At 40.5% G+C, this 13,476-nt stretch overlaps 2 protein-coding genes and 1 non-coding gene across 3 annotated transcripts in view; 1 reads left to right on the top strand and 2 right to left on the bottom strand.

The window, feature by feature from the left end:
* LOC106567773 (zinc finger MYM-type protein 3) overlaps nt 1-5,342 on the top strand; it is a 19,900-nt gene extending 14,558 nt beyond the window's left edge. The window contains exons 20-25 of the mRNA XM_014137497.2: nt 337-484; nt 631-770; nt 918-1,032; nt 1,114-1,371; nt 3,875-3,989; nt 4,169-5,342. Coding sequence (XP_013992972.1) covers nt 337-484; nt 631-770; nt 918-1,032; nt 1,114-1,371; nt 3,875-3,989; nt 4,169-4,355 — 963 coding nt within the window. The 3' untranslated portion in view covers nt 4,356-5,342. The remainder of the gene's footprint in view (nt 1-336; nt 485-630; nt 771-917; nt 1,033-1,113; nt 1,372-3,874; nt 3,990-4,168) is intronic.
* trnav-uac (transfer RNA valine (anticodon UAC)) lies at nt 4,503-4,578 on the bottom strand. The gene has a single exon. It is a non-coding gene; the product is annotated as a tRNA-Val (tRNA).
* LOC106567774 (gap junction alpha-3 protein) lies at nt 5,194-13,476 on the bottom strand. Its single transcript, XM_014137498.2, has 3 exons — nt 13,336-13,476; nt 12,463-13,165; nt 5,194-7,711 (listed from the first exon to the last, which is right to left on the bottom strand). Exon 3 carries the CDS (start codon nt 7,660-7,662, stop codon nt 6,589-6,591), a length of 1,074 nt encoding a protein of 357 aa, XP_013992973.2. The 5' UTR covers nt 7,663-7,711; nt 12,463-13,165; nt 13,336-13,476; the 3' UTR covers nt 5,194-6,588.

Genomic DNA, 13,476 nt, shown 5'->3' with positions numbered 1-13,476 from the left:
GTGAAATGGCTGAATAACAAATATATCCCTGGCGGAAGGCAGGCATGGTCCCCAACATGCGGCTCATGTAACATAAGGCAACGGTCACAAAACCTACAAGATGGACTGCTTACCAATGAACAGTGTCCTTAAAACAAGAGTATTTGACATATATACTGAAATGTTGACTTTTGCGCTTTGGTGGTCTCTTGGACCAGACAAATTCTTAATGATCATTGCACGTGTAGAATTTATGTAATGGGTGTACTCGGGAAGAGAATATGACTAACTAACTGCAGTAGCTACCCCTTAACAGGTCATAGCAGTGTGATGTCTAATATAGGCTTTGTGTCACAGGGACCCAAGCGTCAGGCCATGTCAGAGATCACCCTACACGATCCCCTGGACAGTCAGCCTCTCGGCGCCGGTTTGAACAGCTCCCTTGGGGTCAAAGCCTGGAGGTCATGGGCCCAAAGCAAGCACTCGGACACTGACTACAGAAAACGTAGGATATCTCTTGACTGGAACTTTAAATGTACCCGTCTTTTGATAGCTCTGCTTTGAGTTTGAAAGATCTCCTGTGAGTAAAATGGGCTGTAATGTTTCAATGTAATCCTGGTAATAAAGTGCCTGTAATTTTCTCCCTTATAGAGAAACCATTAGACCTTCTGTTGTGCAGTCCTGAGGAACTGAACCATGGCCTGTCGCAGTTTGTCCAAGACATTGTTCATCCTAGAGGGCCGTGCTACAAGCCTGACAGTGTATTTTACCTCTGTCTGGGGATTCAACAGGTCTTGTAGTTAATATTTGCAATTTGTGGAAGAGTGGCTTATTCAAATCTTACATGATTTTATTTTTAGGAAAGGTCCCCCAAAAAATATACAGTGTGTTCAACTAAAACATTTGAGCACAGTGGTTTTGTCTTGTATATTTTCCAGTATCTCCTTGAAAACAACCGGATGGTGAATATATTCACAGACCAGTTATATGTCACCTTTGCTGAGGAGCTGAATAAGATTGTCAGCCAATGGCTGCCTTCCATGTCACCTAATGGTGAGTTGATATTTCTATTTTATTTTCACACATTTTAGGTATGTGTCGTATTTGGGGTGTAAGTAATGTGTTTGGGTGCAGGTGGTCTCGGTTCTCGTGTCCTGGAGGAGCACCTGTGGGAGTGTAAACAGCTGGGTGTGTACTCTCCCTTTGTCCTGCTCAACACTCTCATGTTCTTCAACACCAAATACTTTGGTCTGACCACCGTGGAGCAGCACCTCCAGCTCTCCTTCTCTACAGTCACGCGCCAGGCCAAGAGGAGGTCTACACCACATGGCATGGTCAAGTCGTCTAGTGTCTGCTATCACCCCAAATCGCAACACAAGAGAACAAGTAAAGGTGAGAGTTTGTGTGACTCTAGCCAGGTTTCTATCTAATTGACGACAGATTTTCATGCGAATATTGTAAAATCTGCATAAAGAGAATGTGCTTTTTCCCACCAGTGTTGTGTTTCCACCAAACAGACTTGTTGCAGATAAGTCAGTGTGTGTGTGTGTGTGATGGCGTAGTGGACACAACATACTTTTTTGCTTTAGTTTTCATGTAACGAATAAAAATCTAAAATTCAATGTGGTTCCATCGCATTTTCAGCTCTACCGATAGTTTTGTCACAAACTGTGCCTACTCTGGTTTTGGCACGTGTGCTGTAGCCAACAGCTCTCAGATACAGTGCAGGTCGGCTAGTCTACATGATGAGCTTACTATGGATAAGAGTGAGAATATTTGTCAAACGGCAGTAAAGCATTGATCATGTCACCAGAATAAGACCCTCGATATTTATTAGAAAGGGGCATTAAGATCACCGTGCACTTTAACCACCCTGTGAAGTTCATAACTTATTTCATCTGTAGCCTAATAAACTGCATGCTTTCCCGAGTTGTAGTGAAAGGACCACACACCATATCATTGCGTGACTCTTAAGTTTACTTCGATATGATGGTTATTATGTCAATATTCACGCATTAATGTGTTTCCACTGCCATTTCTCACATAATTTATTATACCGACATTAAAAAGATCCCATCATGTCGAACGGACAAATTATCTGTCAGCATTTATAAAATTGTACCGAAACTACGTCTCCATCACAGCTGTTGTGAATTTTTGTATTTTTATGGTACAAGTCACAACACAACATTAGCATTAATTTGTATTTTTCATATCTGAGATTTGATTTGGTATAAGAAAGCCCAGTGAATGAGAAGTGTTAATATGCTCCTTAGCCCAATGGATGATTGGCTAGTTGTCATTCCCAGTAACCAATGAGAGATTGCATTGCTTTGGGTCATGGGCCATGACCCCAGCCTGGGGGGGGGAAGCAGGTCGCCTATCTTGAGTTGTACCACATTTCAGCTGAATGACAGGGGGGCTGACCAGGGCTAGGGTATGGAGTCATTTTACATGAATATCTACAACTAGGTGAAATTAAATCTTTGAGTTCATATTTAGAATGTTTGAAAGTCTAGTATAGCGTTACGAGGTCCAGTTTAGTGGTAAGAATGTATTTTCCAAAACATCCTAAAAATACTGTGCTTGTAGATATAATACGCTATTTCCAACAAAACATTTTCAACTCTAGTAATTTTATATAATTTGGATGTATACTTGACCAAAGCATTGTAGGATCTTTGCCTTTATCTGCTGAGGAATGATAGTTGACATTTGTCTTAAAGGGTTTTTCTTATTATTAACTCCCCTTATCACTACAGTTTTTTAAAATGCAATTAGATGGTGATGGGTCACTTTCTTAGGCAGGACCACCACTCCTAAACATGGTCCTGCTGACCACAAAGAGCTTCCATTGAAGATAAATTAGTAAAAACAGTTAAACTGTCTTCCAGCGATCAAATAACGTGGTGCTAATGAGTTGTACTGCTTGGAGTCCAACTCTTGTGAAATTGTCCTTGTGCCAGTTGTTTATTTAAAACATATAGGCTAGCCTAGACACACATCTCCATCCTACTCAGTGTTTTTCTGATTACTGGCATGTTCTGACTGAAACATAATCACGTGTTTTAACGTAGGTCTATTTTCAACTCTGCCTGACCATTCTCTGGATATCAGTGTCACTAGCTAGATTCCTCTGGCCTTGTAGGTCAGTTTGAAATGGATCAGTTTGGTACTACTTTGGTGGTTTTATGCTGATGTATAACATTTAAAAAAATGATTTTAGTGTGACATTGTCACCTGTTGACAGTTGGTGTTCTGAGTGCTTGTCTTAAATATTACAAATAATAGTGAGAGAGCTGTTGATGTAGGAGAAGGAAGTTGTTGCCCCCCCTGGTTGGTCCATACTGCTATTCGCAGTGTGTCGGACAGCTATTTATACCACAAAGTGGAGTTCTTTGAAGAGCTGCTAAGCATGGGAGGTGTACCATGGTATGCGTCTTAGAACTGGCCCTGGCCATACACACTACAAACGCCAACCCCTGGCCTGCCACTGTTTGGGGGAAACCAAGGGAAAACCAGGAATCTAAAAGGAGCAACTCTGACTTGTGCAACATGATATATATGAGTAGAGACTCTCTGACTGAATGTCAAAGTGTTTTAGATGTAGCTAGCTGCACAATAAAGTCCATAAAACATGTGGGCTTGTGACCTTCATGACATCCAAAAGTACCTTTTATGTAGGAAAGACCCTGTCCATTGCAAAATAATATTAATTTCAATAACCTTTTTATTTTATGACAGACAGTGACATGACAAACGAAACTGTTCCCCATAACTGTCTGGCCATCAACTTAATCAGTTTAGCTTGGCCCTAACTGTAGCCAAGTGTTAAAATAAACACCAAGGGGTCAAACAGTGAAGTGAGCCTGTACTCTGTTCTGTTTACACACAGAGGGCGGCTTGGGAAAGAGGAAACGGGATGAGCCTTCTGAGCTGGAGCAACAAGAGAACCGGTTGAACCCTCTCAGATGCCCCGTCAAATTCTTTGAGTTCTACCTCTCCAAATGGTAAGCAATGTAGACTGGCCAGGTATGCACAGCAGCATTTGAAACTCCAGTTGAAGGCCGTGGACTATCCCTGGGTGTCATAGATTCTGAATTGGTTTGATACATTGGAATGAATAAATTAAACTGTATAGTTTCCTTTGTTAGATTCACATATGGTGTCTGTCTTTGTGTTCCTACAGCTCTGATGGTGTGCGGAGCAGCTGCAGTGCATTCTACCTGCAGCCAGAGAGCACATGTATGGCTGAGAGTCCTCGCTGGTATTCTGACATCCCCATGGACAAGGGCAGACTGGGAATTATGCTCAACAGGATCCTGGCTGTCAAGGATGTCTATGACGAGCACCCGGGACAGGGAGACATGGACTGACAGCCACGCAACAAGTTTATATAGTGTACATTGCTGATGTGGAGGCCGCTAGCACAAGTTACTTTTTCCATTTATTTGTTTTTATTTTGTAATTTAGACGCTCTTATCCAGAGCGACTTACAGTAGTGAGTGCATACCTTTTCGTACTGGTCCCCCGTGGGAATCGAACCCACAACCCTGGCGTTGTAAGCACCATGCTCTACCAACTGAGCCACACAGGACCCACAACCCTGGCATTGTACTAACTACAATGCCTTTAGTTGTTCCATGGTTGTTATATCACCCCTACACAAATAGTTCAGTGAGCATTTCCTCCATAGAATTACCATTGTAGCTAGATCTGTATAGAAACTATATTAGCACTGCCGTATACCACTCTCAATTCAGATAATGTATTTGGAACGCTTAGGTACTTTGGGCACTGTCAAAGACAACTAGTTGAAAGGTCTGGTTTGTATTGGAAACCCATATTTGTTTGTTATGAAGTGTACAGAACAGCTGTATAAAAGTACTTTACTTTAGTTCATAAAACTATTTAATTGACACTGCATTTAACCCCCTATGCCAGCCTCACTGGATTTTGTTTCATTCAGAAGCTTAATGTTCATACACTGATAACATAAACACTTTAAATCTGTGTTTACCCTGTGGCCAGTGAGGTGGAAACCATTTATTGCTGCCGGAGATGTTCACATGTACAGTATCAAGAAACTCAGTCATGGCAGACCTTTTACTTCATAGCTAATGTGTATATATATTGCCCCTCATACTTTCTTAATTTCTTATTGTTACAATCATATAACCAACCGTTCATTAAACCACACAAAAGAAGCCTAACTTCATGATAGAAATCTTTTATTTTAAACTTTTTGATCCTGCTTAGATTGTCTTTCATTTACAAACTTACGGTTTAATGCATTTTATGTCCTGAATGTCTTGAGAAAAGTTGATTATGTACTATAAAGTTTATTTTCTGTCTTTTTCTAATTGAAGGAATCAAGAATGAATGTCTTGTACAAATTCTTCATAAACAACAGTTCACTATTCATGGTTGTAAAATCAAATGCATGCTGTATCTTAACAGAAAAATGTAAACTTTCTAGTGGGTAGTCTGTGCCAAAAGTATTACACAGATGAGCAATTGCTTTGGCATTATTTCCAGTCAGAATAATCAGCATATTATGGGTTCATAAGGAAACAGCTTGTTTTGGAACACTTTAACATATTATACTGTGCATGGCAAATGTTTGGGTGATGAGAGCGAACCTCCAACAATTGCTGTTTGCATACCCAAACTAACTCATTTATGAAGATTTGGACTTTGATTGGCCTCTCTTTGCATACAGACTCACTGGCAACCCTCACCAGTTAGCAATATGGCACTCGTCCTTTACCTCTGGGAGTTGTGCGAGTCAGACTTGGGTCTCGTCGGTTGACCAAGGGATTGTTCTGTACAGTAACATAACTGAAGAAGAACAGGAGCCCACCTCTGTTTCTAGCACTACACATAGCAACTGACATCCTTTTCAGTTGGAGAAGTTACATTTTCAGGAGTAAAATGTTTCATGAAAATTAACTACCTTGAACAATTAAACAAAATGATCATAAGCCTCTACAGAAGGTTTTTGTTACTGGCCCCTGACAAATGAGGTGATCTATCCTGCTTTTTAAGTCTGTTTTCACCCCTCAAATTCCCACTTTAGAAGGTTTCTAATTCAAGTAAAATCTGGTATATATTGTTTTAGATAAGACAGACATTGTCCATTCTGATCAAGAATGTTATAAGAGGAAATAAGATTATCTTCCATATTGTTCCTTCCCTAACCTTGCTCTCCTGATACAATGCTTTCCATCAAAGGCACATTGTCTACTCTGGTACAGGGTGAAATGTATATTGTACAAATTTGACTGTGACAAGGTGTTACGCTTGTGTATACACCCTGGTATTATACTACGGAAATTGTTTCCAAAGCAACAATGAGGACTTGTGTAGAGCAGAATCAACAACCTCTGAAAACTCATTTGCTTTTGAGAAGGAAACGGCTCAATTATTACATTAACTGTTAACCATTATGTTAATGCTTCTCCAGAAGTCCTACTCTGGACACAAGTCAGTAGGGCCATGGCCCAATACTCCCCCCCCCCCACCTCTGAGGTGGTAACACAAAAGTTTGAGTCTTTAGGCCAAGCACCAGTATAAAACCCAGTGGTGGAAATGTGCCATAACTGTCCCTCAGATCTTCAGATCATCTAGTCTGGTCTTACTATTGCTGTGCTTGCTGGATCGACTGGGTCGCCGTTGTTTCTCTGAAGGTGACTCTGGAGCAGAACTGGAGCCTTTCCTTTCTGTGGTGTCACCCCCTTCTGGTTTACTGTTCATCTCTACGGCCAGGTTGTCTCTGTTCTGCTTGTAAGCCACTTTGCTGTTGTAGGGGTGGTAGGCAGAGTCGGGCTCATTCAAGATGTACTGGTCTGCATGGTAGGGATCAGGGGCTGGGTGGTGCCTGGGGAAGTAGTTATAGTTTGGGACAGAAGGCACCACTGCCTCGCTGGGGGCCTTGGACCCTGTCTCACATGTGGACTGGACGTGTCTGTACCGGCGGCACTTGGTGAACCCCAGGTGATACATCTCCACTATGTTCAGCACCAGTGATAGGCATGCCACTGCCAACATGAAGAGGATGAAGATCGTCTTCTCTGTGGGCCTGGAGATGTAGCAGTTCACCACGTTGGGACAGGGTGAGCGGTTACAGGTGTACAGCGGTTTCAGCTCAAACCCATAGAGCAGGTACTGAGCTATGATAAATCCCACCTCGAACAGGGTTTTGAAGATGATGTTGAAGACGTATGTGCGCAGCAGGACCCCCTGCAGGCGGATGCGGCCCAGGTCGTCTCGGACGGGGGGCTTCTTGGGTTTGGCGTCAGGCAGCAGCTGCTGCTTGTCATTGTGGATGGCCAGTTGCTCAGCCAAGTCTTTCTGCTTCTGCTTCTGTTTCTCCTCCATGCGCACCAGGTGCAGGATGTGGCCCAGGTAGATGAGAGTGGGCGTGGACACGAAGATGATCTGCAGCACCCAGAAGCGGATATGAGAGATGGGGAAAGTCTTGTCATAGCAGACATTCTGACAACCAGGCTGCTTGGTGTCACAGGTGAAGCCAGACTGCTCATCACCCCACACTTTCTCAGCTGCAGCTCCTAGCACCAGGATCCTGAAGATGAAGAGCACGGTCAGCCAGACCTTGCCCACTACAGTGGAATGCTCCTGGGCGCTCTCCAGAAGCTTGCCCAACAAGTTCCAGTCCGCCATAGTGGCTCACTCATAGGCTCAGTTTTACAGAGAGATCTGAAACAGGAACCTGCAATCAGAATAAAAACAATATAAATGAATGTACTGCATCAGACAAACATCACAATTGGATTGAAAACCGTTGCATAACTTGGATAGCTTAAGGAAAATGCCTCACCCTTACTATATTATTACACCCAGGGTGGCATAATACATTAACCTATGCTAATGCATTTTCATTTATGATCTATTTGGTTGTAAAAGTTTCATTTAAAGATAAAAGCAAAGTATTTTTACTGTGGCTAAACAGACCTCTACAGCTCAATAATGTGTTTGTAGTTTTTTTTGTGTGTGTGTTTGAGAGTGTTTCTGTAAATTAACCAGATTCACTTTTATATATTAGGTTCTGCTCCAAGTTTCTGTGGTTCTGATTCTTTTAGCATGAAAACGTTTGTTCAATACATTAATCTGGTCCCTGCAGAGGCCAACTAAGTGAGATTGGTGCTTCCTGGCAATAATTTGCCATAATTTCTCTACAGAGAAACGCCCATGCTTTAACAAGTTAGCAATCTATGGTCTTGTCCTTTCCACACAGTTTATTTTTCCTAAACTGGAGTCCTAATCCCGAAAATGTGAGAGGTTCTGAAGAACATGAAGAAGAGTATAATGTTGGTCATGTACCTAGAGTGTTGCAATATGCTTGTGAAACGTCTTGTAGAAAAGCTCAGGTTGCATCTTTTTTGGTTTTACCTTAGTTATTCTGAAAGAAATAATTTCCTCAAAGTTCCTCTGTTTTTATTAGCATGTTTCACACCACAGGCAACAGCAGGATATAACACCTGTTTCCCTGAGGAGAAACCGCCCATTTAGTACACCTAGGGTTGCAAATACCAGGAACTAACTTTCAATAAATTCCCTGGTTTTCCAGAAATCCTGGTTGGAGGGTCCGGGTTTCCTGCTTATCCCGGGCATCTTCCAACCGAGATGTCGGGAAAACCAGGGAATTTCGTGAAAGTTCCCAGAATTTTGCTACCCTAAGTAGACCACTACATTTACATTTTAGTCATTTAGCAGATGCTCTTATCCAGAGCGACTTACAGTAGTGAAAGCATACATTTCATACATTTTTTCCCTCGAACCCACAACCCTGGCGTTGCAAACACCGTTCTCTACCAACTGAGCCACACGGGACCAGTATCATGTTATTCGTTGTAGAATGGATGATGAATATTCATCACTGTCATTGTAGTTAGTTTTAGGCTAATTGAAATGTTTGTGTATTCAGTATGCAATATATCCGGAATAGATCATACCAATAGGCTGACACCCATTTGAAAGGTTCTACAGTATACTGTATGTATCTCATACTGAACCTGTTAGTAGTCCCAGAAGACCCTGCCTGACATCTTATAATTATAGTGCCTAGTGAAAGTCTACAGCAAGGTTATTATAGTAAACTAAAACTAATCTTGAAAAAAATATTTTGTAAAATTAAATTAACAAACCTGTTTGAAAAACAAAAACTATACTGAAACTGTTATGTTTGACTCCAAAACTAAATAAAATAAAAATTCTCAACTTTGGGCATTCAAGCTTTTGGGGGATTTTCAAGCTACTGAATCTGGCTGGTAAATGCGGCAACGAGATGGCCTTCTTTCAAAAAGGCCTAGCTTTGCATAACTTTAGCTAACTATCACTAGCTAAACAGGTAGGTAGCTAACTTGATTCTTCTTACATGTACTACTACGGTTAAAAAGCATAGGATTGGTGTAAACATGGGCGAGAGAGAATTTCCTTCTACCTTATCGTTTTGCACCATTCAATTCCTTTTAAAATCAAGTCACTTTGAGATTAACTTTATAATTTAAACTAACCTAACCATAGCTCTTGAGAACCCAAGACCATACAGCCATTGGGTTCTCGTTTGAACAATTGATCAGAGCAGGGCAAACATTTACAACTGTCCCGACGCTCTGTCTAACCGTTAATAATCACTGTGTGCAATACGATTTTGGAAACCTCAGAAATTCTACTTTCATATCAACCCAAAATGATTGTACAAAGACAAAAGATACATTTACTGTGTGCCGTTTTAACACAGATTCCCACAGAGGTGTTTTGCATTGCACTTCCTGAGCTAATGGGGAAAAAATGTAGGCTCGAAGCTGTATTACACAAAAAACCTCTGTGGAAATCTGTGGTTAAACAGCTAACAGTAAATATATATTTCGTATTTGTAAAGTTGTTTTTGGATGTTAATTAAGTTGTGTTCAAGGTTTTCCAAACCTTATCACAAGCAAGAATCAATTGTTTCTAGATAGAGCTTTTCACACTTGACTAAATCTCCTCAGCTAATCAAAAGGGATGTGGAAAGACTCCAATGTAGCATTGGAATCATGAGAAGGGCTTACCTAACCTACTGTAATACCTGACCCATCACCTTATGTATTAATGGCCCCCAGTTGCAAGAAGTGGCATCCCCAAAAACCTAAAAAACGATACAACCCAACTGGCTCCTAGCCTCCCATGTATGCTTTCGGTCCCTAACCCTAAAACTGAAACTAAATCATATAAAAACGAAATACAAATATTTTATACAACTCAAACTAAATAAAAACTAGCAAATAAGGTTTGAAAACTAACAAACTAAACTGAATTCAAAATAAAAATTGAAAAAACACAAAACTATAATAACCTTGGTATACACAACAGTCTTAACATTTTGTTGCTTTAAAATTACATTTGACAAATATCCTACTGAAGTACACAACCTACTTTGAATAAGATTCTACTAACTTTGCACAACTCTTAGTAAATTTGGTTGGGAGTCATTGATGGACAGCAATATTTAAACCTTTCAAGCAGGTTTAAGTAGGACTGAAACTGGACCAACGAGGAACACTCAACATCTATTGGAAAGCCATTCGGGTGTGTCGTTGGCATTAACATTTGTGTAATTTCCCGTTGAAAAATAAAACCCTATCCCATGGTTCGAAATTCAGCAGACTGAGGCAGGGTTTCCTCTAACTTTTCATCTGTGCTTTGCTCCTTTCATATTTATTTTCCGTCTGATAAAGTCCCCAGTCCATGGTGGTGACAAGCATACAACATGATGCTGCCAACACAATATTTGAAAATATTACCTTATTAGATTTCCTTTTAAAGCATAAAAATGTGAAGAATGTGCAAGGGGTGTGTAGACTTTCACTAGTGACTATGTACCCATTGAATGCACACTAAGTACTGACTGTACCCATAGTATGCACTGGAGTAGGTAGTGGCCTGGCCAGTTATTAAAAAGTTATTAAAAACTAGGATGCTGTTACCTAAGGGCCTTCCATGACAGTGTACTGTACATGTGGATGGCCAAGAACTAGTATCAACCTAGGATTTCTCTGATTACATTCCTCGTAGTCCATGGTTTAATCATCTCAGACTTCATCTGCTAAACTATGCTCTAATTACACACTAATATTATTTGATAACAACACTGGCCTGGTTAGTAGAGACAGTAAAGCATTGCACTGCAACTACACTCACTGTAATGGTTGACTTCCCTCATTACAGTTTGAAGTTGTACAACCTGTGATTGGAAATCCCATAGGGCGGCGTCACAATTGGCCCAGCGTCATCCGGGTTTGGCCGGGGTAGGCAGTCTTTGTAAATAAGAATTTGTTCTTATTGCCTAGTTAAATGCCTAGTTGCCTAGATAAATATAGAGGAAATGGTTGAATGTATGATGTAGAAAGGGAGATGTTGTTTGACAGGGTCAGAGAGGTTGGACGGGAATGAGTGGGTGGTATTTTGGGTGGGGTGATGGGAGTAGTGAGGTTATTATTTTATTTTATTAGAAATTCATGGTTAGTTAAGAGAATATAATGGTATAGATAGGTTGTGACCGGCCTCACTCTTCAGTACAGTAGGTGGCGGTGTATGCACCTGTCAGTTGGTTGCAATTTGCCAATAATACTTGAAGATGAAGATGAATAACATGAATTAATGGACGTGGCCAACACACTTAACAATATAGAAGATAGAGGTTTTTTTATACTGAGAAGAACTGAATATGTTTTTAATTAACATTCATAGAATGTTCTCTGAACTTTATTCAACTTTTCTTGTGGTTTTTATGGAAAGTTTTCTTAATGTTCCTCAGAACAATTTGAGAACATTACTTTAAATACAACCAAGAGGAAACCTGTACAGTAGGAAACGTTATGCTGAAGTACTGAAATTCACACAGAAAAACTTTGTTTCTTAACGTTCTCAGAACAAAGTGAGAACATGACTTTAATAGAACCATGAGGAAACCTGTAAGAAACGTTATGCTGAAGTACTGTAATTCCCACAGAAGAATATTGATTCTCTGAACTAATTTGAGAACATTCCCAATGTCAAACCAGTTGGAGAACATTCCTAGAACATTACCAAAATTGAAAAGAAATCTATCCATCTTTGAACTTTTACGAAACGTTCTGTTAAAGTAATGAAATACCAAGAAAATAATGTTTTTTTGTCAAGTTCCTTAAATGTGCTGAGAATGTTCAAAAGCCAAGCAACTATCCTGCATCATTCCCAGACGTTTTGGGAAGGTTGTATGCAATAACAAAAAAATATATACATGTATATGTTTCATGTTTATGAGGAAACATGTATGGTAGGAAATGTTATGCTGAAGTACTGGTTATGCAAAATAGAACAACCACACTTTCACCAATTTCTAAGAAACATATGGCTTTCAGAACATTATGTGCTAGCTGGGTATTGACCGTATTACTGACCATATTAATGATTTCTAATGTATGTTTCTTCAAGACCCACCTTCCCATAATGCTCATCTCCAGTGAAATTGCAGATCCAGTAGTGGCGTCTCCACTTAGGTCGCTATCACAGTCTACACTGTGGGACTCCTGTCCCCGACAAGGCCATGTCCTTTGATAGTGATGACACTACACTGCTAATGTTAAGCGCTCTTGTCTCCAAATGGTTTCAACGAGTTTTCAGCTCTTGTTGAATCTCCTTACTAACGCCCAATAAATGTGTTCTGTAAAAGTAAACACCAATAGGACCTCTGTAAGCACCCTCTTTCACTGTGTCAGTTAGCTAGGATGACAACACTCACTCTCTGTTGAGAATAATAAGGCCCACTGCTAAAGTGATGTTTCTTTACGACTGAGTGGCGTCTAAGTAGTCCAATGGGGGGGTGGGTTTAAGTCTTGCGTGGCATGGCTCTAAATATAATTCACTGTGAAGGGAGTGGCTTTGCTATCACACTCAGGGGGCTTGGGGGGGTTGGTGAATTGGAGTTGAAAGGTAGTGTTCCAAGGCCTGTGGCTGTGTGGAGCGGGAGAGCATCAGAAAATGATAAAGGTGGGCCCTCCCTTCATTGTTATGGTTGTAATTGACTGGCACATACTCCAGTGTCATTGTTGACAGGCTGACAGGAATCTCATTGTCTGTGGTGGTTGTAAATCCAACAGAGGACATCCTTCCAAACAGAAGCAGTTAGCTATATTTACTTTACCTAAAACAGAAAAAACGTTGTTTGGTTAAACTGACCTCTGTTCATTGTATGGATGAAATCATAACCCTTTTAAGCATCAAATTGCATGGTCAGATAAATCAACAGAGAAAACATAGAACATATGGTACATTGCAAATCTGCACTTTGAAAGGCACAGTATGAATGCTTACCATATGACTTCCGTGAAGAAAAATGGCTGTATTTATCCATTAACAGCTTGTTAACAGGTAAAAATAATGCCAGATAACATCTACATTTAGAGAAGTAATTCAGATTGGGCAGTGAAAATCATTGTGATTAGATGTCTCTCT

The sequence above is a fragment of the Salmo salar genome, chromosome ssa13 (genome assembly GCF_905237065.1).
Source record: "Salmo salar chromosome ssa13, Ssal_v3.1, whole genome shotgun sequence".
NCBI classification, from domain to species: Eukaryota; Metazoa; Chordata; class Actinopteri; order Salmoniformes; family Salmonidae; genus Salmo; species Salmo salar.
Note: the sequence above shows the minus strand (reverse complement) of the source record. Positions and strands in the feature narration are given on the sequence as shown.